Source organism: Sminthopsis crassicaudata, chromosome 3, assembly GCF_048593235.1.
Source record: "Sminthopsis crassicaudata isolate SCR6 chromosome 3, ASM4859323v1, whole genome shotgun sequence".
NCBI lineage: Eukaryota > Metazoa > Chordata > Mammalia > Dasyuromorphia > Dasyuridae > Sminthopsis > Sminthopsis crassicaudata.
In genome coordinates, this window is record NC_133619.1 from 621,208,716 (window position 1) to 621,233,274 (window position 24,559).

The 24,559-nt window shown below is 33.9% G+C and overlaps 1 protein-coding gene across 16 annotated transcripts in view; it reads right to left on the reverse strand.

The window, feature by feature from the left end:
* KIF1B (kinesin family member 1B) overlaps positions 1 to 24,559 on the reverse strand; it is a 188,391-nt gene that overhangs the window by 104,204 nt on the left and 59,628 nt on the right. For 4 of the 16 annotated variants that reach the window (XM_074306316.1, XM_074306313.1, XM_074306302.1 and 1 more), the window contains exons 6-16: positions 20,865 to 21,043; positions 20,125 to 20,236; positions 16,185 to 16,262; positions 14,927 to 14,992; positions 14,036 to 14,053; positions 11,160 to 11,235; positions 10,565 to 10,643; positions 9,807 to 9,949; positions 9,093 to 9,134; positions 5,616 to 5,827; positions 1,721 to 1,800 (exon numbers count right to left, since the gene is read on the reverse strand). In XM_074306316.1, coding sequence (XP_074162417.1) covers positions 1,721 to 1,800; positions 5,616 to 5,827; positions 9,093 to 9,134; positions 9,807 to 9,949; positions 10,565 to 10,643; positions 11,160 to 11,235; positions 14,036 to 14,053; positions 14,927 to 14,992; positions 16,185 to 16,262; positions 20,125 to 20,236; positions 20,865 to 21,043 — 1,085 coding nt within the window. The remainder of the gene's footprint in view (positions 1 to 1,720; positions 1,801 to 5,615; positions 5,828 to 9,092; positions 9,135 to 9,806; positions 9,950 to 10,564; positions 10,644 to 11,159; positions 11,236 to 14,035; positions 14,054 to 14,926; positions 14,993 to 16,184; positions 16,263 to 20,124; positions 20,237 to 20,864; positions 21,044 to 24,559) is intronic. The other 12 variants (XM_074306314.1, XM_074306312.1, XM_074306310.1 and 9 more) reach the window with 6 other exon arrangements.

Here is a 24,559-nt window from a genome sequence, read left to right on the forward strand (position 1 = left end):
GTAAAATACGCAGAACCAAGAGAGCATTGTATGCAGTAAGACCAAAGTTGTTCAAAAAACAACTATGAATGACTAAATTACTTTGGGTGCTACTACAAATACTCAACTACAAAAGGCCTATCAACTAGAAAAGATTTACAAAGGAAGAAGCTATTTACCTACACATAAAGAACTGATAAAAGTGTGTATGCATATATGTAGGGAGGGAGAAAAAATAAAAACAGCACAGAAAAGAAAAAAAGAAAACTCAGAAGGAAGGACTTAAAGCAAGATTAGGTTTGAAAATGATGTGTAGATGTTGGAGGGGATGTGGGAAAATAGGGACACTGATACATTGTTGGTGGAGTTGTGAATAAATCCAGCCATTCTGGAGAACAATTTGGAACTATGCTCAAAAAGTTACAAAACTGTGAATCCCCTTTGATCCAGCAGTGTTAATACTGGGTTTATATCCCAAAGAGATTTTAAAGAAGGGAAAAAGACCTGTATGTGCAAAAATGTTTGTGGCAGCCGTCTTTGTAGTGGCCAGAAACTGGAAACTGAATGGATGCCCATCAATTGGAGAATGGCTGGTATATGAATATTATAGAATATTATTGTTCTGTAAGAAATGACAATCAGGATGATTTCAGAAAGGGCTGGAACTGATGCCAGTGAAATGAGCAGGATCAGAAAATCATTATATGCCTCAACAACGATACTATATGAGAATGTATTTTGATGGACGTAGCCATCTTCAACAATTAGATGAACCAAATCAGTTCCAATAGAGCAGTAATGAAGTGAATCAGCAAAAAAAACCTCTATGAGATGACTATGAAACACTACATAGAATTCCCAATCCTTCTATTTTTGTCCGCCTGCATTTTTGATTTCCTTCACAGGCTAATTGTACACTATTTCAAAGTCCAACTCTTTTTGTACAGCAAAATAACTGTTTGGACACATATATATATGTTGTATTTAATTTATACTTATACATATGTAACAAGTATTGGTCAACCTACCATCAGGGGGAGGGGGTGGAGGGAAGGAGGGGAAAAATTGGAACAAAAGGTTTGGCAATTGTCAATGCTGTAAAATTACCCATGCATATATCTGGTAAATAAAAAGCTATAATAAAAAAAAATGATGTGTAGTATTTATTACATAGTTTTTTAAAACAGTAAACAGTGTGAAATGGAGATTTACAATTTCATATTGAATCCTCTTTATGTTGCACCATGTAAATGGAATTTTTAAAATCTTTTTGTATTTAAGTTTAAACTTTTAAAAAAAATTTAAAAAGGGGTCTGTAAATCCACAAAAAAAACATACCTTGTAGAGAATGAAAAATTAATTTATCTCATGCAATTGCATTACTATTATATGTATATAGCTCTCTTATGATTAATTATATAAATTGATTTAAAATTTTTTAAAAGATCAAGTATCCCATATGAAAATGATTCCAGAAAATAAAAGTAAATATCAAAAGACATGGGCAAACAGATATACTTTTCAAATTCCAGTCTTTATATCAATATCAATTTATCTTTGCAAATGAAAAGAATTTTACTTTGGCAATCTGCAGTCTTCCATGGATACCTAAAAAGTATTAAAAGTACGGTTACTATCTAATTACTGATTTCACCACAAATTTGTAATTTTCATGTCATAATCTAATCCTATGGGTTCCATAAGCCAGATCTTAAATGCTTCTATCTTATTATATCCTGACCTCTCCATTCTGATGGCTTCTGTTTTACGAAGCTTCTCTTCCCATGTCTCATTCAGTTCAGCAATGATCTTCTCAGATTCCTGAGGAAAGAAAAGTCCACAGCTAAATAAAAATTAAACTAGATATAAAAGCTAGCCTCCTTATCTAGAGTCCTGTGAATTTATATCTGTTAACAAACCACTGGCACCATACCTTATTATTCAAGGGCAACAATAGAGACAGCTTTTAATATCTTTAATGGCAACTGATGGATATTTTACATTGCCACTATCTTTTCATTAAAAAATGTTTATAAGTTCTATAACTTTAAAAGGGTTAAGTCCTTTTTTTGTTCAGAATCAATCTAGCATAACCCATTCCATGAATCAAGGGCTGTCTTACATAATGTATAACATGCCCAATTCAATTATCAACAGGTAACTAATATTGAGGACTTTAGATTCTTGGCAAGTTATTAGTTCTTTCCTGTTTCTGTAATTGATGTTTGCTAGTATTTATAATCTAAGCCCTAAATAATAAAAAAAATACTGATTATCATGCCAGGCAGATAAAGGAACACAAAAAAAAGTATAGTTAAAGAAACCTCATTTGTGTGAGGATCTTAATTGTCAGTTGGCAACTTTTATCAGGAGATATTTCAAATCAATCTTCTAGCTTATATTCATATATTGCTTTATAAATGATGAAATTTTTCCCATTCCTCAGCATCTCTATGAAATGAGGCGCAATTATCATTCTACTCATATTACAGCCAAGGAAAGAGAAGTAAATGATTTGCTTAAGATGATATGGAGCAAGGTAAGACCAGGAAGTGGCCCCAGAGTTCTTTGCCTTAGCCCATACTGCCTCAAGCCATCTACCTTACATTAGGCGGCTGAACGAACAGCAGTAAGGTAATGATGGTCCACAAAAAAAGATTTTGAACATTCTAAGTATCAGCTGTGATTTTAAAGCCTTCTATATACAGTATTATATAACACATACCTAACAAAGCACAAAGAAGCCTGAGGGTTTTGGAGTTTTTTGGGTTTTGTTTTTTACTTTAAGAAAGGTAATGTATGGATGAGAAAAGCATATTCAATAGATTGAGTATCAGTGGTGCTCAGAAGATCTTCAAAAATAGCAGTATACATCACATGACTGTACTCAATGGAAAGTTAAGCTTTTTTTTTTTTTTTTTTTTTAAATTCCAAGACAAATAAAGGCAATAGGAAAACAGGTGACAGGAGGGAGCATTTATTAACTTCCTCTCCTGTAGTTTTTCATTACTCTCATTTTGCTTAGAAATGTCATCTCTCAGTAATATAATTTCTTGACCCTTAGACATTAAATATTCTCAGGCTTTTTATTTGAAAGCCACTACACAGGGCAAACTATATGTTACCTTACCATAACATAAATTAGCAACAGCACTAAAAAACTTAAGCTTCTGTCAACTGCAGTGGTAGATTAAGGATACTCAAAATGCTTTTTTCTCATGAATAAAACTGGAGAAAACAGAAAATTGTCATTACTTTTCAACTCAAGGAGAAATGAAATGGGAGTAATGGCTTAAAATTAAAGTTACTCAGATTACTTTGCGGGAAAAGCTAATTTTCTCTAATAAAGAAAATTAACTGCACTGTTGTAAAATATCTCAGAATAGCCACCACATTATAGTATTTGATATCAAATTCAATTATAAGAAACAAAATTCCTAATCTCCAAAGATCTGCTGTAGTGGGAGGTACATAAAAATGTGACACTCCTTCCTCTTTCTTCTCTTTCCAAGAGAAATTAATGTTTTTTTAAAACTTACTGAGAACTTTCTTCAAGGCATTAAAGTAGTTCTAAAGTACTTTGGTGGATGGGTTCTGATTTCTATGTTTTACAGATGTATTACTTTCATTTGGTTTCATGTAATAGTATTCTGAAGCAGCTTCAGATGAACATTAAAGGCTTTTATCATCAACATATAACATTCAAAATATATAGATTTCTCCTCCCCACCAAGAAGAGACAATTTTCAATAATAAATAATTGAACTTTAGATCAGATAGTCCAAACTTCTATTCTGACTGGAAACTGAGGTTGTTCAGGAAGGATAAGTAACTGGCACACCACTATATAACCACTGTCAGAATAGGATCTGAATACCTCATCTGAGATCTTGTAATATCATTGTCAAGAATTTTGAGGATTTAATTTTATCAAGTTTATTACTGCACTGAAAATCAGATTAGGTTTCATGGCTTGAAAATAACATCCAAATTTCCCTTTCTTGCTAGGAACACAACTTTTGGTAACTGATATGCTTGGAGCATATCATGGAAAATGAATGTTAGTAAGGGAAGATAATTTGCTCTTCTGACAAATTCACAGCTCCATTTTTGGAATTTTGTTTTTCAACAGCAGAAAACTTTCAATTAATTTTACTTTTATGAGTGCACTTCTCTCACTTCTCTTTGTTAAGTTTTAAAGAAATAAAAACACAATCTTCTTTTTTCAGAAGTTGCTGCTTATTGTAGGACTAGCAATATGCAAATTAAAAAGGGGACTGGAGAGAGAAAACATGAAGAAACAAGAATAAAAATATTATAGGGAACAATAAAAACTCCAATAAGCAAGGCTTTCTTTTTTGGTAAAATGTAAATTTTCAAAAGGCCTTACACCTCATTCTAGAGACATTATTATCTTTTTCCTCCCAGATTTTGGCTACCTATATGTATTCAAAAGTATTTAACATACTCAATTCTTCGGCTTAATTTGCTCTTTAAAGCTCATAAAAGAAGCTCATAAAAAGTACAACATTTCCCAACCTGTGCTTTAAGGAGAAGCAGTGATTCTAAATACTGACTGTAGCAGGAAAAGAACTATTTCCATTAGCTTTCAGCAAGAAACAAAACTACCATCTCCCTTCCAATGCTACCTGCCTAATCTCTATCCCTCCTTGGAATCAAATCTTCTGTTTTATAGAATTTATTCCAAGAATGCTTCGTGTAAATTCATGGCAAATTTTTCAACGGAATGAGGTGAGCAGCACAGCAAACTAATTGAATTGCCCTTAGTCTCTTCAACATAGTCAACAAGGCCTGATAACACTTTCTTCCTGGGGATGCAAAGAGGAAAGAAGATGGAAGCAAAGTCTTTTCCCCTGCAGCAGCACTGAACCTGTTCAGCAGCTCAATGTTCGGATGGACAGACAGACACGTGCATAGCCCAGTCTGAGGAAGGAGGCCTCACTTTTAGTTCCCATATTTTTCTCATAGGGTAAGGGAGAAGAATTTGTGAGCAGGATTTGTTGCTCTTTTGTTTCTTGTGCTACTAAATATAAAAAAGTGCTCTAGTCAACATAGGATGAAATATAAGGCAGGACATAAGGACACAAGTTTCCCTCATTCATTAGGTTGCTGACATGTGCCATTAAATATTAAACATCAGATGACATGCTTTAACTCCTAAATGCCAATAGTAAATATTTAGGCAAAAAGGACAATCTATGATATTAAGAATTTTCCAAAGGATATTAGCTCACATTTGGGAATGAATCTCACGACCCAACTAACAAAAGGCTGAGGTGCCCAAATTCACAAACGCTTAGTCATTCATGTGTTTACTACTAACTGTAGTTCTACAAAGAACCTGCAACTGCATCTCCCAAACCAGATCATCTGAACTCCACTATTCCCCACCTGTGAATCCTATAATATTTTTCACCATTAAGGACATTACCAGGTTGATTCTGGGATAGTCACATATCCTTTCTGAATCTTCAGTTGACTTGCCAAGGGTCCCCAAGTCAGCAGTGTCAGCGTCAGACTTTGAACACTGGTCTTCCTAACTCAAAGACCAAACCTCTATCCACTAAGCCATGTTGACTCTCAGGACATCTTATTCAGTTTCTATTGTCACCTACCTTAAGACGTTCAATGGCCTCTTCACCTCCAGGAGTAGACATGATCCTCTCCTGAATACTGGTCACAGATGTTAAGCCCACCTGACTACTGAGTGAGCAGGAAGATGGAGATGTTGTAAGAGACCCCATGGATGCTGTGGAAAAATTGCCAGGGCGTTGATTCTCAGAGGCTAGCAAGTACCTATGCTTATTGTTCTGAAAATCTTTCAGATCTGAGAGACAGAAAAGGAAGGCAGAGAAATAGGAAAAGGAGACAAAAGAGGAAAAGGAGCAGAGGAAAAGGAAAAAAAGGAAGGAATACCAGTGTAAGAAAGGAGAGCATTAAAGCGCCAACACAAAGACAAGTTTAATGATTTTAGATGGCAGTTCTGAAACAGGTTTATCTTGAATATCAATATTCTGAACTTAAGAAGTATAATTTGGTTTAAGATCTTAGTCTTCCAAATAAATTAACATTTCCTAGTAAAGTTCCTTAAGTGATATGGCCAACAAAAGGATAAAGATATCATTTTGGCCCACAGTATTTTATGAATCCAAGAAAGTTTAGTAATGTTTTAATTTTCAGATACAACAAAATTATGAACAGACAAAAACCTCAAAAAAACTTTTTGAAACCCTCTTTCAAGAAATAGTTTCCTGTCCAGAAAGATAAGATTCATAGTGTCCTATAGAACTAAATGGGAAAAATTGTATTCATGCTTAGAATTCCTTCTGAACATCTGGTAAATGCGAGAAGGAAGATGAGCTCAGTCTGTTTGTTCTATAGTAATATGTATGTCATGAATTCCCCTGAATGGAGAAAAGAATTATTTTTTAAAAGATTCAAAAAGTATGAGAAAAATCTACAGCTTTAGGATGAAAAAAAGTATTTTTATGCTTTGCCCTTCACCAGTGGAATCTCCTAGATGTGGTTTTACTAAAAAAGAGCATTTCAAAAAAATTAGAGTTTTATATACACTAATAAAAGCTAGGATGCTGCTCAGTATTCTGATTAATGTCTATACACCAAAGAAGAGCAATGAGCAATTCTAAAATCATAGCTCAGGCTCTAATTTCTTAAATGAGCAGAAATTAAAAAAAAAAAAAAAAAAGGGCAATTATTTCTTAAGTTTATATGAGCTCTTTGCCATCAGAGTTTAAACAAATATGATTGGACCTAGTTCAAATTTTCCTTTTAGGCTCTTAAGCTGCTGCTACCTTGCAATGTTGTTCTGGAACACTGATGCAACAGATGATTTATTGAAGTTAATGATCAGCCTTCATTTCTATTATCTGTGTGTCATCACTGCTCTTATATTTGTATAAGTGTTCTCTAGATGAAAGCCAGATGCACAAAGTAGCAAAACAAGAGTATAGATTTTTCACATAGTTGGAACTTTATAATTTATTAAGAATAACAAACAGTGGGGGCAGCTAGGTAGTGCAGTGGATAAAACACCAGGCCTGAAGTCAGGAGGACCTGAGTTCGAATCTGGTCTCAGAAACTTAACACTTCCTGGCTGTGTGACCCTGGACAAGTCACTTAATCCCAAACGCCTCAGGATAACAAATTGCACATATTTCCTGAATAACTGGATGAATGTTTATTTTTTAATATGTTTTGTCACCTGGAATGATGGTCTTAAGAATGCAGATCTTAAGGATACAAAAATTTTTCATTTATTAAGTTATATAATTAAATTTGTTTTATCTTCAATAACATTCATACAAATAAAACCAGATTTTATGAATTTGCTATTTGCTTTTCCTTCATGAAATATTAGCCAGTGAAGTTTCATACATTAAAAAGAACAGACAAAAATTACAGGTGTGAGATCATAAGAACTCATATAAAAGTAAGAATTAGGTCAGTATCTATTGTAATAAAATATATGACTTGCCTAGAATTAAATAAAGTTACTAGATATGTTTCCTCAAAAAAAAAAAAAAAAAAAGTAGTCATGAAAGGTCTAGATATAATAACTAGGGGTTTATTTTGGCTCACCCACCCCTGGAAGTCTATTTACTCTAAAATCATCTCTGAGGCCCAAGAAAAAAGGTTGCTTCAAGTCAGTTTGAAAACCACCATCTACAAATACAGGAAACAAGAATACAAGCCAAGAGACAATTATAAAGGGCAACAGGGGGATAAAAGAGCAACTGAGCTGGCAAGCAGGTGGAAAAGAACATAAGGAACTTGATTTGCAAAGTCCAAAATCAAATTATAGGAGTGGACCAAAATGATATAGTTGCTACCAACTAGGCCTTATAATCATGTCTTGTTATATAATCAAAATGGAGTCATGCATTGCTTTCCAGAAAAGCTATTGCTGCCAAGGAAAGAGTTAGACAAAAAGCAGGTGGCCACAGCACCTTAAGCACAGAAGCAAATTGCCCATCAAGTTGTGACCACACCAGTATCATTCAGCTAGGAAATCTCAGACAGAGATATCTACCCAAAAACAAAATATTTATTTTCTAATAGAATATTATGTGAAAGTCAGCACTTAACCACATCTCAGCAATCAGTTCAACGCTGGGGCATTAATTACAAGTAATAAAGTATTACTGACCCTTTTAGTATGTTTCAGTTTCTTAAACAAACAAAAAAGTTTTTATGCTAAGACAATATTCAAAATGGGTAGAAATGAATGAAGCCTACTGAATATAGAGAGAAGAGCAAAGGATGACGCTATCTTAAAAATGTTTCCTCTTCAAATTTTAAACTTATCTTTTAGATTTTACAACGGACTAGTCCTAGTTTTGGATTTGATTTCTCTTTTTTCGGCTTGTTTTTTTTTCTCCAAATGGAGGAAATGGAAAACTCCTCTAACCATGGAGTAGAATGATCACGGGATCATAGATTTATAGGGAACTTATTATCAGATTCAACTCTCTCATTTTACAGAGAAGGAAACAGAGAACCAGAAAGACTGAAGGCCTTGCTCCAAATTCCATAAGCAAGAAGGGAAGTCTTCTGATTCCTAATCTTTTCACTATCTCACTGCTCCACAAGGCCCTAGAGGGGGAAAGGGCCAAACAAATTACTAAGGACACAAACAGTTCTACAGCAACATGCTGAATTATGCTTTAGCATCAATGGTCTGCAGAATAGAGTAGCTTGAATTTAGAGAGAGCTGCACAAACTTAATAGGGTTTTCAGACTAGCTAGCAAGAACTGAAATAAATTAAAAATAATCTTGTATTATCTAGGATTTTATAACATATCAAAATTTATTAACATGAGAGAAGAAACAAACCCAGTGATGATAGGCTGTTATATCTTTTCAGCTTTGTACAAGCCACAAATTAAACTTCACTGAACTTTAGTTTGATATTTTTTATAAAAGGAGGATCATTTCTTACTCTACATTAAATGCTCTGTCTGGGATTTCCTCATTAGGATTGCTGGCATGCAAAGCTAATTTTAAAGCTGACCCAGCAGAGGGATACTAGCAAGTCAGGACACTAGAAAGAACCAACACACATGATACACACATTTGACTCCACTTCCAGAGTAATCATCGACCAATGGATCAACTGAAGGTAAGCAGGAGGGAAAATATGAGAAGTATAAAGTTTATGTTCAATGGTGACAGAGAACAGAGTGGTATTTGGTTAGGATGAAAAATTCACTCTACTTATAAAACCCATCATACAAATTCTATCCACCCAAGAGGTAAATTTAAACAATAAGAACAACTAAACACGAAAAGAGCTTAAGAACCAAACTGGAATCAAATAATTTTAATTCATTAGCAAATGAAATAACTTTAAAAAAAAACTTTATGCCTTAACAAACAAGAATTTATCAGAAAGGTAAGCAATAGGCTCTAAATATGAAGAATCCATTAACTTGCTTAACAGGACTTTCAATAATGAGCCTAAGGTTCATCTTGGGACTATGTAAATTGAGTTAGCAGAGAGTGTAATTTCTTAAAGTTCAAAGTATTTTAATTTTTTCTGTAGACAAAATGAGTTTACCCTACCCAATAATTTATAGGATGAGTGACAGCTAAAACATTCTCTGGACTCAGTGCTGAGATCCACTAAGCCTCTATCTCAGACTATTTCACCCAGATCTCTTTCTCAGTAAAAACCTCACTCTACCCAAACATTTTCTTTCATCAATGGACCTTTGATGCCCTTCAGAGATTCTAGACTAAAAGAGGCAGAGAATGAACTCTACAAGATACTTCTCAATTGACTTACTATCAATGATATCTCCCAGGCCCTGAGCACGCAGAAGGTCTTTCAGTCTTGTGACTTCCTCCTTCAGTTCACGAACTAGCTTGGCATTGGGATCCTCATTGATGACAGCATTGCATTTAATTTGTTTTGCACGATCTGCATATCTGTATTCAAAATGAAAACTTTTATTTAATGATCAGGTCCATAAACTTTCAAATTTCCAAATGATTAATCCTGTCATTTCAAAATAAATGCTCTTCATCGTCTCTCAATTATTTTACTAATACTATGCAGGTCAGAGAGATCCAAGTTAATTTAAGCTGGGAAATTATTAATAAAAGGAAAAATAGTACTCTATTCTAGCAGGAATTTTTTTTCTGATCCCTATTCATGCCTACCTGCATTCTCTTGCATTACTTGGATGTTTCTAACATGACAAACAGCAAATAATAAAGAGAAATTTTTTTTTTTTGGTCAAAGAAATGAATGTCTCAATATAATCATTTACCAATATCTGACAAATTTGCATAATTGACATAAAAACTTTACTCTGATTAAGAATGAGTACAAAGTCATTAACCCTGAAGAAAATCAAATACAATAAAATGCTATTATAATACTAATATTAGGGAATAAGGAAGTATTCTATAATTTTCCCACATGCAAAGTATGCCATTTCACATATAAAAGAAGACATGGCCTGACCAACAGAATAAAAATTCCCAGTGCTTCAAAGTAATTTATGAAAGAGCTATATTAACTAGCTCAGATTAGTATACCTTAAAGTGCTCAGAGTTTCATCATAATTGATATCTGCTGGGCTAAGAGCAGCAACCATTGCAGTCCGAGAGTTCCCACCTATAAAGATGAACCATCAATTATGTGAAATCATACCATGCAAGGAAGGTAAAATATTTATTCAAAACATCATCATATTTTACTCTACAGGTGGTGCAGCATGATGATTAAAAAAAAGCAAGAATGTGTTGAGTGTTGGTTGAAGCATACTGTTTTTCACTTTCTTAGTTTTATCATTTCATCATTATTATATTATATATTATCATTATTATAACACAGCTAATATAGAAAAACATTTTGCATTATTTTCACCTGTATAATGGGCATCATATTGATTGCCTTCTCAATGGGTAAGGAAAGGGCAAAAGGGAGGGAGAGAATTTGGAACTCAAAATTTTTGAAAAATGCATGAAAAGGGAAGGAGGAATAAAAATGTGCAAATCCAACAAATATAATATAGGTGAAAAGAAAATGATGGAAAGCATTCAAATCAGGTTCTCAAAATTATTTCTTGCTCACCAAATTACAAAAAAAGTGCCTTATAATTGCAAGGAGTACATAATCCTAGAGCCTTACCTAGATTCTCTCGAAGGAGCCAAGTCAGAACAGAATCTCTGTATGGAATAAAATCTGTTTTTTTCTTCTTTTTACTCTGTTGGAAAAAAAAAAAAGAACCATACTTACAGAATCATTTAAAGATAAAGGATTTTTTTAAAAAGCAACTAATTTGCAAATTCTCAGCAAGATAAATGCTTCGATTTTTCCCATGACTAATTAGATTCCATCATAAAACCTAGAACATATCAAATGGAAAGTTAACAATGAACAGGAGAAGACAATAAGCTCTGAAAAGTTTTCTTCACAAAGTAGGTGCCATGCCTTATAGAGAAGAGGTTCTCAATAAGTATTTGTTAATAAACCAATCACCAAATAAAGCTTAAAAAGTCCCTTTCTGAAAAGAAAAGAACCATCTACCAACAAGTAAAGAATCTACAATCCACTCCATGAAGAAACTGTGAGAATAATAATAACCTGAAGTAGATTTAATAACTTAATAATTTAATAATATTTATTTAAACATGAATAATCTGAAATAGAATTTTCTCTTAATAGGAATGAGAAAGATTCAAAATCAGTAGAATGTAAAAAATCCAAAAGCAACAGCAAAAAAAGGAAAAATCTTATTTAGTTCAAAAGTTCTTCAAGTTGTTATTAAACTTCTTAAAAAAGCACAACAGTATATCTGTTAAAACGAATTAAAATATCAATGTGTTTGGAGTAAAAATGGTAATGTGGTATAGTACGCACTCTAAACTTGAAACTAAGAAAAATCAAGTTCAAATCCCAATGTTGACATGTTCTTAATGTTGGCCATGCATTTGTATACACATGCACACACATACATATATAAATGCACACGCATGCACATATAAAATGGACACATTAATATATATATACATATACACATGCAAGAACATTGTAAATCTTAGAGACTTAGGTGGCCACTTTCCTTGCCAAAGCCACCTCCCTATTTGTGTCCTGATTCTTCTCTCCATCCCTTTTCTCTGGCATCTTGCCACTTTCAATTATCCCCCCTTATCTCCTTTATTTTTATTCTCTCCTAATCAACTAAGATTTTCCTTATCTAAAAAATAAATAAATAAATAAATCCCTTAAATTAGATTTACTATCCTTTCAAGCTATTATCTTCTCTCTTTCCTCCAACAGCCAAACTAAGAAAAAGTTGCCTACATATAATGCTACCCTTTTCTCAACTACTACTCCTTTCTCAACCCCTTATGGCCTTGGTTTTTATCTCCAACAGCTCAAGGATCTCTTTATTGCTTAAACCCAAGATTCTTTTCACCTCAGCCCTCACACTGCTTGGCCTCTCTGCAGCATCTTACCCTTCTGCCCACTCCCTCACTCTGGCTTATTTTATGATCCTACTCTATGGTAATTCTCATTCTAACACACTTGAGTTTCTTAGTTGACTCTGCAGCCTGATGTGACACTCCTAATGTGTCCCTTATCAGACCTCTGTTCTAAACCCTGTCTATGTTCACCTATTCACTCACTCTCTGAGGCCTTCCTCGTTGCCAAGACTTGCTGATGCTGCCACCACCCCAGGTCTCCACTCGGTCCCTTCCTTTCTCCTCACACCATAACCAGATTAGTTCATGTTCGCATCACTAGTCACCTGAACTATAGTGAATCCAGTCTCTCTCTCCCAACCATCCACCCCGACACAGCCAATATTCCTAAAGCACAGGTCTGACTTGTGGCTATTCGAGAAGTGTTAATGGGTCACAAATGTCTTTAGAATAAAATACAAAAAAATTCTCCATTTGGTATTTAATGCACTTCACAATCTTATTTCTATCTTCCCCAGGCTTAAGCCACATCACTTTGCTTTATATACACATTATTTTAGGCCTGCTGAATATCCTCTCCATGACATTCTCTCTTATGCCCCCATGTTTCTGCATTGCCTGTCCCCCACGCCCATTAATGTGCTTCCTACTAACTTCTGCTTCTAAGCACTCTTGAGACCCCAAGGGTCACTTCCTTTTAAGGGTCCATTCCTAATCTCCTTCAATTGTTAGCATCTTGTCCCCAAATCACTGGATATGTATTTTGTATCTATTCTTGATTTATTTATCTCTGGACAAGATCATCCTCTCTAGAGGACAGAAGCTCCTGAATATGCAACTCTGTTTGTGGTCCCAGTGTTTAACACAACTCCTGATTTACAGCGGGTTGTTAGTGAAAGCTTATTGATTTTGACTGTATCTATAGGAATCAATCCTATTGGATACAGGTTTAGAATTTGAAAAACTGTTTACACAAGAGTGCAAAACAGGACAGCAACCAAAAGGGTACAGTTAGTTTTTAGAAGTAGGGAAAGTATAAGTAAAACCATATAATTTAAGATATAAATGTTGTTCATATCCTGATTCTTTTTGTAACCAACAAAAAAACTATTAAGGGATGCTTTTAAAAAAAAATCTGAGATCTATCATTTATAGTTACAGAGTTAAAATATCACCAACATTAGTTGTGGTTGACTCTGTCAAAAGCTATTATTATTAAAAGCACAAACCTCATCTAAATGTTATTTAACTTCTAATGAATTAAAAGTACAACTCTAATGCCATATCAACAGAAAGCAAAAATTTTCTTTCACCTTTCTCTAATTTTAGTTTTTCACTCTAGCTCTAGCCCAAAGACTAGTAAGAACAACAAAGTACTTGAGATTAGAGTGTTTGGTCTCATTATTTTTAGCCACTCCTAATTGTGATCCTGAGTACAAGAATAAGAAAACAACTAGCCAAAATATTTTTGAAGGCTACAGCCCTAACTCATGCCTCCCTATATCATTGCTGACTATCTGGAATCACAGCAGTTGATTTAACAACTCTCTGTTCATCCTTGCCAAACCCCAACCATACCTTGCTGGTGCAGTTATCCTAAAGTTGAAAGCATTCAAAGAAGAGAAAAAGAACAAGAGTAAGCTTCTGGCTATAAAATAATAAAAAATTTAATTGTAAAACCTAAAGAGAATTTACAGTGAATATTATCTTTCTGTGACAAATGAGTAAAATTCTCTGAAACTCAAAAGCAACACTCAAACAGATGAAGGTACACAGATTTTAATGCTTTCTTGGTTTTTCATTCTAAATGCTGCATTTACATATTAGAAAATTACTGTAGATCCACTGTTCCACTGTTATAGAAAGGGAAAACAAAAATTTTTTTTAAACTTTCCATTTTCTAAGTGGCCCTCAAAATTGTTGGTATTCTAAAAGTGCCTTTAAGGCCAACCAGATCCAAAAACTTCCACAAGTGAAAAAAACACGAGATAATGTCTTTACTGTGGTACATAAGAAAGCTCATGTTAAAGGACTAGGATTTAAGATACTACTTACTACTTGTGCCTCTGAATTAGTCCTTTATCTCCAAGGCACTCAATTCCCCAACATGGATAATTAGGCCAGTTGAGTCAGATGGCCTCATAAGGTCCATTCCTTCACTAGTCTTATGCTTCTCCATACAAGGTGTGAAAGGGAAATCAAAGTCAAGCAAATCAAAAAAGTTCTGCCCTCGATTTTGCCTTATCTAGCTTCTTTCACACTTTAAATCTTTTCCCTAAATCTTATTATTAGATTGATATCTGGGTGGTGCTTCTGGAGCATGCAGTCTAAAAAGGTGTAAGGTTATATATTACTCAGAGAACAAACAAGTACAACTGGTAATAATTAAATAACATTATGATATTACTAATATGTATGTTATCAGATTACACAAATTCCTCCTTTATAACATAGTATTGAAAAACTTACCACTTCTGCCAAAGCTGAAATGACTTTGCCTAGAGTTGTAAGAGATTTATTGATATTTGCTCCTTCCTAGAAAAAATAAACAACAAATCAGAAGTTATGATCAGGAACTTCAAATATTTCAAGATGTCATTTTCAGTATTGGATCACAATGCACTAAAGAAATTTCTTTTAACATGGCACTACTGATTCTACCAAAAGCTATTGCTTCTTTTTTTTAGATGTAAAAACAATCTACATAAAACTAGTTCCAATAAATTTTTTTTGAAAAGGGCAATAATGACATATCATCCAAAAGCAAATGGAGGGATCATTAATTAGAAGTGATGGAGTCCAAAGAAGTGAAATTAATTCATCAGTCATGTAGGTATTAATTGGTGAATCATTTGCATTTATAACCAGAAATTCAATGACATTTTGATTCTCTTAATTTTTTCTCTACTCCATTTGTTAATTTGTCAGAATGGGCTCCAGGAATCAGTGCAGAACAAAATCAGCTTCTAGAGACTTGATGCCTACATTAGAAATGCAAAATATTACAAGTGAAAATTCAGGATGTTACTGTTGATGTAGCTAGTTGTTCAACCATACCCTTATATTTAATAATCAGAGTACATGACATATTCCTTGATAAAATGTAATCTCCTTTAGGTCAAGCATTGGGTTTTATATGGGGGGGGGGGGGGTCAACAGAGTTTGGCTTTATCTCCACCTTCTAAAATAGTGCTTTAAATATAATAGTCAAATTGACATTGAATAGAATCTCATTACTAATTTTCTTCACTACCTACACAGTCTTCTCACATTTCCTCAAATCAGCTCTCCTCAGTTTAGAGGTAGCATAGTGAATATAACACTAGGTCTAGAGTCAGCAAGATCTGAGTTCAAATTCATACTCAGACACTAACTAGCTGTGTGATACTGGGCAAGTCACTAAATGGATTTACCTCAGTTTCCTTAACTATAAAATGGGAATAATAACCAGCACCAATCTCCTTCCTTCCTTCCTTATCTCTTCATTCAAAAATTTGCTCCTGCTATTGCCTAAGAATGTCTTCCTACTTTTCTCCACTTACTTAAATCCAAATTCTACTTTCTCTCCATGAAATGCTCTCCCAACCATTCTAACATATGTGGTTGTTACTGTATCTGAACTTTTATGACACAATGTCTAACCCATTCTTTTTGATACTGCCTTTTAATATTAATAAATTGTTAATATTTGTTATTAGTAACAAATTGTTAAAGTAAGTTGAATTACCTTTAATCGAGTCCCTTTGGCACCAGTTGAGTCAGCTCTTTCACTTCCAGCCAAATCCACCAAACTGATCTTACTGACCTGGTAAGGAAACATAGATCAACATTGGCAACATGCATTATCCATAGAAGATTTACAGAAAGACATATGAAAAGGCAAAAGGATGGACACAATTCCACAAGAAGAAATATTTAAAAGGGGAAATGTTTTATCTGTAAAGTTGAAAGTTGAGAGGGCAAATGATCAAGGTCCACACAATCATAAAAGTCATGGACAAAATAGTGATTTATTCACCAAATCTCCAAATAACAAAATTCTTTTTTAAAATAATTAATTAATTAAATTTTACAAAAATTTTATGCATAGGTAATTTTCCAGCATTGACAATTGCAAAACCTTTTGTTTCAACTTTTCCCCTCCTTCCCCCAACCTCTTCCCCCAGATGGCAGGTTGACCAATACATGTTAAATATATTAAAGTATAAGCAAATAACAAAATTCTTAAACCTCAAAAAGATCATTTTTAGGAAATAGAAAAGGAAATATTTGACTACATTGGGCATAGTAGTTTTATAAGTAGCACTGTACATTCTCTGAGTTGGAAATAATCTAGAATTATTAATAATGGTCCTAGAATCCAAAACATCTGAAATTTTCTAACCTAGATTTTCTAGAGGAAATCTTTTCCAAGCTTTCTTAATTTTAGAGCCTTCCAACTCTTAATTATCTTCTCTAATCTCTCCCTCAGACTCTCTGGAATAGTTTTCTTATCTACAAAAGAGATAATAGGAGTTAATGGCTGCGAGGGCTCTCCTTCCAGCTCTAAATCTATGTTCCTGTAGCTCATATGGAGGTTGCTGAGAGTCCACTAAAAACTCCAAGTTATTATGCATATGAATTATTATGTAATCATGTTTGCCTCATTATTACCTCTTTGCATTTTATTTTTTGTATCCAAGGGTAGTACTTGATTTATAAAAGTCATTCATTATAAGCAATATTAAATATAAATGGCATCAACAATACCAAAAACAGCATGGTATAGTGTATCAAATCCTTTTCTTGGAATCAAGGAAACTTGTCCTGCCTCAGACATAAGCTAACTATGTATGATGGGTAAGCTATTCACACTCAGTGCCTTAGGCTATTCTCCAAGGATATAAGTTGCAAAGAGGTTGCTGACCTACATGGCTAAAAGGAATGGTCTCACCTGGGAGTTTCCCATACCAAAGAAAATTTAAGCCTAGTACTTATTCTTTCTAATTGGTTTTCTTCCTCATAGCTGCCAAAGTGATATATATATATTTTTTAAACAGCCTAACTACATCACATTCATTCACTAAATTCCCATAGTTATTCAGTACCTTTTAGAATAAAATATAAATTTCTCTATTTAACTTTAGAGCCTTCTACAAGCTGACCCCAATCTACTTTTCAATCTAACTATAGGCTTCTCGAATTCTTGTACTCTACAATCCAAGTCACAATGGTCCCTTTGTTCTTCTTCCTATCTGACACGTCATGCCCTGTCTTTGCGCCATGGTCCTGGCCACCTCCCATGCTTGGGATGCCTTTTCAAGCCTTATCTCTTCTTCAAAGCACAATCCAAGTACTACCTTCTTGCCACTAGAAACCTGTCCTAATATCCCCATTTGCTAGTATCTAGGAAATATGAAGTAAAGAAGTTATGCCAAGATGGTTAACTGTATCCTTTCATAAACTCTTTTAAACCTTCATCGACCTTACTCCTGACATGTACTCTGCTCCAGTGGCTTCCTTGCTCTTCCATGAACAAGACCTGCTATAATTATCTTCTCTCAGCTTTGACTGTCTTCCATGCCTGGTATACTTTCCCCCTTCAACTCTACCTATAGGCTTCCTTTAAGTTCCAACTATAATCTAATTTTTTGGAGAAAATCATTTCCAACCTCTCTTAATTTTAGTGCCTTCCATCTCTTAATTTTCTTCTATCTAACCTGTACATAACTTCTCTGTAGCTTATAGTCTTCCCCCCATTAATCTGTGAGCTCCTCGAGAGCAATGCTTATCTTTTTTGCCTTTTTTGGATGCTTTGTATTTAACAGGTACCTAATAAATGTGTATTGGCTATCACCTTGGGGTAGATGATTTAACAAAACCAAAAAAAAATTGTTCTTAAAAAGAAATTACAACTGGTAAAAGTTCACCATTACATCACAAGTGACATCAGTATTAAAACAAAAAACACAAAAACATCATTTAAAGTAAAATATATTTGTCAATACCCTCAACTAAGGATCTGTAAAATTCAACTACTTTTGCAAAAAGGAAAAGTATGTCATTAAGTTAAGCTAACTACTTAAGAGAGGTAGCAAAGAATGTAACTTGAATTCTTTAGACATCTAAGAATGTCTCACTTGGAAATAGGAAAAGTAGAAAATAGAAAGCACAGGCACTAAATGTTTGTTAAACAAGATGGCATGAGGATAAAGGAGTTTATTTTCTAGCAACATATACATATACACATATAAATTTCTTATTCACAAATTTCATGGCGGCATTATCACACTTCAAATAAAACAGATCTGAACCACCATTTTTAATGAGGTAGTAATTAAGTAACTGATGTAGGACAAAGACTGACAAATTTCTATTCAGAAGGATTTGCTCCATTTTCTGTCATCTGGTAGCTTTTGGGATGCCAAGTTATGAATTCTTTTTTTAAAAAAATTTTTATGGGGGCAGCTAGGTGGTGCAGTGGATAGAGCACCAGCCCTGAATTCAGGAGGACCTGAGTTCAAATCTGATCTCAGACACTTAACATTTCCTAGCTGTGTGACCCTGGGCAAGTCACTTAACCCAGCCTCAGGGGGGAAAAATATTTTTGCTGAGGCAATCAGGGTTAAATGACTTGCCCAAGGTCACACAGCCAGTCTAATGTGAAGTTTTTGAAGCCACATTCCAACTCAGATCCTTCTGACTTCAGGGCTCTATGCACTGCATCAACTAGCTGCCCCCCAAATTATAAATTCTTATTTCCTGACTGTCCATCTCCTAAATTTACCTCCGGACTAATGATGAAAGATCAAAATGACTTGAAAAGTCAAAGGAACCAAATGAAATACTTCAAGATTTGTAGTGGCTAGAAACTGGAAATTGAAGGGATGCCCACCAATTGGAGAATGGCTGAATAAATTGTGGTATATGAATGTTATGGAATATTGTTCTGTAAGAAATGACCAATAGGATGAATACAGAGAGGCTTGAAGAGACATGCATGAACTGATGTAAGTGAAATGAGCAGAACCAGGAGATCATTATATACTTCAACAACAATACTATATGATGATCAATTCTGATGGATGTGGCTCTTTTCAACAATGAGAGGATCCTATGGATCAGTTCCAATTGATCTGTAATGAACAGAACCAGCCACACCCAGAGAAAGAACACTAGGAAATGATTACGGACCACAACATAACATTTCCACTCTTTCTGTTACTGTTCTTTGCATTTTTGTTTTTTTCTTCTCAGGTTATTTTTACCTTCTTTCTAAATCTGATCTTTCCTGTGCAACTAGATAACTATATAAATATACACACATATATTGTATTTAACATATACTTTAACACATTTAACATGTATTGATTTACTTGCCATCTAGGGGAGGGGATAGGGGGAAGGAGGGGGAAAGTTGAAACAGAAGTTTTTGCAAGGATCAATGTTGAAAAATTACCCATGCATACATTTTGTATATAAAAAGCCATAATAAAAAATAAAATTAAAAAATAAATAAATAAAATATTAATTATTTAATTTTAAAAAAGAAATACTTCAAGAAAAGTGAGCACAGCAAGCTTTTCCCCTTCCATTGGACATATCCTGCAAAAAAAAAAAATGAGCCATTCTCTCTAGTTCTGGTCCTTGTCCCACAACTCAAAATCCACTCACTACTTTCGTCCTACCTTCTCTGTTGAGAGGTCTGTTTCAGAATCATGTTTCTTCTGTGTAAAAACAATGGTGAATACAGCATGGGAACGGCTACTGGTCTCATTCATGTTGGTAGCTGCCACTGTCCTAGATAAAAATATGAGTATCAAGCTTAGCATTGGATGAAGTTCTTGGAAAAAAGGACAACAGAATTCACACTGTAAACAACTTAAAATAATTTAATATATTGTAGTTATTTATTCTCTGAACTCAAAGAGTCATCTTCCATTCCCAAAGGCCATTTTAGCAGAATCTCTTTATCTAATCTGCCATCTTATAAACAACTGAAACAAATAATTTTTTATGATTATAAAGTATTCATTTGGTCAAGAATTTGTTTTCCCAGGCATATTATACAAGATGATGACTAACAATTTATTGTATGCTCTTGGATGCAAAATGTGTCCAAGAGGGCCACATAATCAAAGAACAAATGTGTTACCTAAGTGAGGGATTTTGATGTGAATAAGAAGGCGAAAAGAAGAAAAAAAGCATAGTTGGAACTATGTACCTGCCATATGTCAGGCCTTATATTAAGCATTTTTATTATTTCATGTAAAAAAAAGTAAGTTAACTAACGCAATGACTTTCTCTAGTAGATCTAAGAGTTCATAAGATTTCCCAATAAAGGCAAATTTTAGAGTTAAGAATACATTTTTGATCTCTCAATAGGAAGCAAAGTGATTCACACTAGACCCCTTCTCTTTGCCCATACCTGGCTTTGTTCCCAGCATCCATAAGGTCTGCGATATCTGTATAAGAAGTAACTGCCAGCTTAGATAAGTCTTCCACATAAGGTCCAAGAAGAGGATGTTCTCGGACTCTCAAATTACCCTTGTTTTTTGGATTCAGCAAATCCCGCACTCTCTCACAGTAAATTTCCATGTAACTCACCTGTAAATAAATAAGTAAAATCAATAAGAGGACTTGAAGAAAAAAAAAGAGAGATTACTGGGGTGCAGAGAGATGGGACGAAGATAATGTAAACAAAAAATAAAATCTTATTTAAAAAAGAGTTTTCCTGAATTTAGAAGATTTCTATACTCATACTAGACTGGTCCAAGACCCTTTGACATGCAAGAAAACCCTCTTGCAAATGATGAGATATGTTAACACTGGCATTGGATGGTATGAAGGCTAGCCAGAAGGAGAGGTAGCCTTCATGCCATCCAGTTACCACAGCTAAAACACACACATGGAAGATCATGACTTCATGCCCTCAGCAACAAAAGCATTTCACATACCAACTTTCTAGTAACTTGCAAACATTTTTGTTTGCAGGAAGTCTGAATAGAAACCCTCAATGCTATCTCCATTTCTCTTTATTCTGCCTTTTTTCCATTTAGTTTCCCTCATCTGACCAGAGTGGTTTTAAAAATCCTCACCAGATACTAATGAAAATGTTTTAACTGATGACCTTACAAGATATGATTTTTGGCCTACAACAAAAAGTAACATGATAAATTTCCTTCTTTATATCAGTTTACTTCAGGAGCTAAAAGGCACTCTTAGTACATTTAGGGTTGGCCCTTGCTGCCATAGGTACCAGAAAGGTGAGGGCATTCTCTTGTAAAACTATCTACTTCTCCCACATACCAGAAACCTAAAGGTCCTAATAAATACCTCTGAAAGACTTAATGTCAAAGGTTGGGATAGATTTTTAGTAAGGAATATCTGGGTTAGATCTGCTTCAGACACTAGCTGTGTAAATCTTGGACAATTCAGTTAACTTCTATGACTCAGTTTACAGGTGTGGTTGTGTGAATCAAATGAAAGAATATATGTAAATGTATGTAAAAAAAGTATGTAAAAGGCTTTGCAAATAAATGTTAAAGCACATCAGCTCTCATAATAGTATCAAGCACTTATGGAACAATTTCAAGTTTGAAAACACTTTATATCTTATCTTAGTTGATCCTTACAACAATAAACTTAAAATAAGATAGGTGCTATTATCATACCACTTTATAAATAAGGAAATTGAGGCTGGAAGAGGTTAAATGACTTGTTCAGGTTCACAAAGTTATCCTTGTTCTTATACCACTATTAATGTGTTAATTATTATTATTCTATAATGAGAATGTAATTTTTTAAAGTATTTTTGTACCAGTACCTAATCTCTATAATACTATTATTTTAACTAGCTGGGATGAAGGGTAAAAGAGACATACCTAGTTTTCTATTTTTTTCAGCTTTTAACCTTCAACTAGTATTAAATAACACACATAGTAAAGTACTACATGATCAGATTGAATTATGCTATCCATTCAGAAGCACACAGTATGGTCACTGTGGTGTAATATAAAAGAAAATTACATTTTGTCTCAACTTTCAAATTCAAACATTTTACTGCATTTTTTCTTTATTTTTAACTTTTTTTGGTGTGGGGGGGTAGTGAGGGGTGGCATCAGGGGCAAAGCAAATTGGGATAAAGTGACTTGCCCAGGTCACATGGCTAGTAATTGTCCAATATCTGAGGCCAAATTAGAATTCAGGTACTCCTGAATTCAAGGCTGGAATTCTATTTACTGTGCCAGCCAGCAGCCCCATCAAACTAAATTAAAAAATTAATGAGCTTTTTCTATTTCACTCCATTCCCCTGTCCCATCCTGCTTACTAAGGGAAGGGTAGGGAAGAAAAAGAAAAACCAAACCCTTTAAAAAATACTCATAATCAAGAAAACAAATTTGCACACTGAGGATGTCCAAAAATGTGTTTTATTTTCCATATTTAGTCCGTTAATTGGACAAAATTTACTCATGATTCCTGATAACTGATTATGAAAAATGCAATTTGAGGGGTAGCTAGTTGGAGCAATGGATAGAGCATCAGTCCTGAAGACAAGGGCATCTGAATTCAAATCTGGCTTCAGACACTTAATACTTCCTAGCTATATGACCCTAGGTAAGTCACGTAACCCCTATTGCCTCAGGAAAAAAAGAAAGAAAAGGAAAAAAAAAAAAAAGAAAGAAAAGAAAAATGCAATTTGACTCAAAATATTTGGAGAAAACTGTATCTCTCTTTCTAGATACAAAAACACGAAGTTGCATTCTTTAAAATTTCCAAATGTTAACATAATTCAAATAGATAAAGGAAAAATGCCTGAGTTAGTTAAAAAGGAAGTCAATGATAACTTGAGCAAGGCTGTCAGACTCACCAAAACAGAATAAACAAGGAGAGTGCATTCATTTGAAAAAAAAAAAATGGTAATAACATCTGAATGTCAAACTAAAACTATTATTCTGATTTTAGTGACTTCAGCAATTGATATAAAATAATGGAAATTAAACATCATTTTTATGAAAGTACAAAGACAGGCATATTATTTAAATAAAGACTTGTGAACAAAAGGAACACCAACATTTCAAAACCAATATTACTGAGCCATATTTGCATCCTTCCTTCAATTTTGATTTACTCTATATCAAGATAATAGTAATAGGAAATCACATTTTTAAAAAAGGATACATATTACTCCCCCTACAATTCATTCACAATCATTCTGCATTTGCCAAAAAGGGGAAATTATTATAGCTAAAAAAATCCTTGTGCCTCTGCCCTAGAAGCAAAAAGCAGTGCCTCCACAAACCTCCATAACAAATTGCCAAAATGGCAAAATAAAGTCTCATGTCTTAAACCATGATAAATATTTATGTACAATTCAGCAGACCAAATGTTAAACTGACTGACTACTTAGAACCAAAGTTAAGAAAGAAAATAAGCTTTAAGTTCAAAGTTGGGAATATATGTCTTAAGATAAACTTTGCCCCCCACTTAAAATCTCACAGAGCCTATTTCTCCTGGCTTCAGAAACATATACTAATTAGGCATTTAAAAACATGAAGAATGTACAATTTACATAACATTTACAAATGTCACAGTTTTGTGGGGAAGAATGCTCTTGGTGCAAGGGAAGAATTATAATCTTTATTTCTAGGAAAGAATTTGTCATCTTTAACTTTGGATGAAATTATCAGAGTAAAAATATTTCTCAAGATCTGAACAAGGCAATCTCCCTTGGGAATGTTCTAGATCTGGAACAAGAAATTTTCAGTTTATATTATTCAATTCCATACTTGATCTAAAATCTAGTAAACTGCCATTCACAGAATTGTAGAACATAAAATGTTTTACCTTAAAGATTATTTAAATTCCATTAAGAGTCAAAGCCATTCTACTTTATATTTAGCCTTAATTTGTGGCCAAGTTTTTTTAAAAGCATATATATATATATATATATATATATATGTTTGTGTGTGTGTGTGTATGCACATATATACATACATACATATCATTAACTAATTGTAACTTCACACACCATCTTCACTCAAATGTATGCAGAACTCTTTTAAATAGCTTATTCTCAAATGCTGGGATGAAAAATATTCTGGAAGGCCTTTTTAAACTACA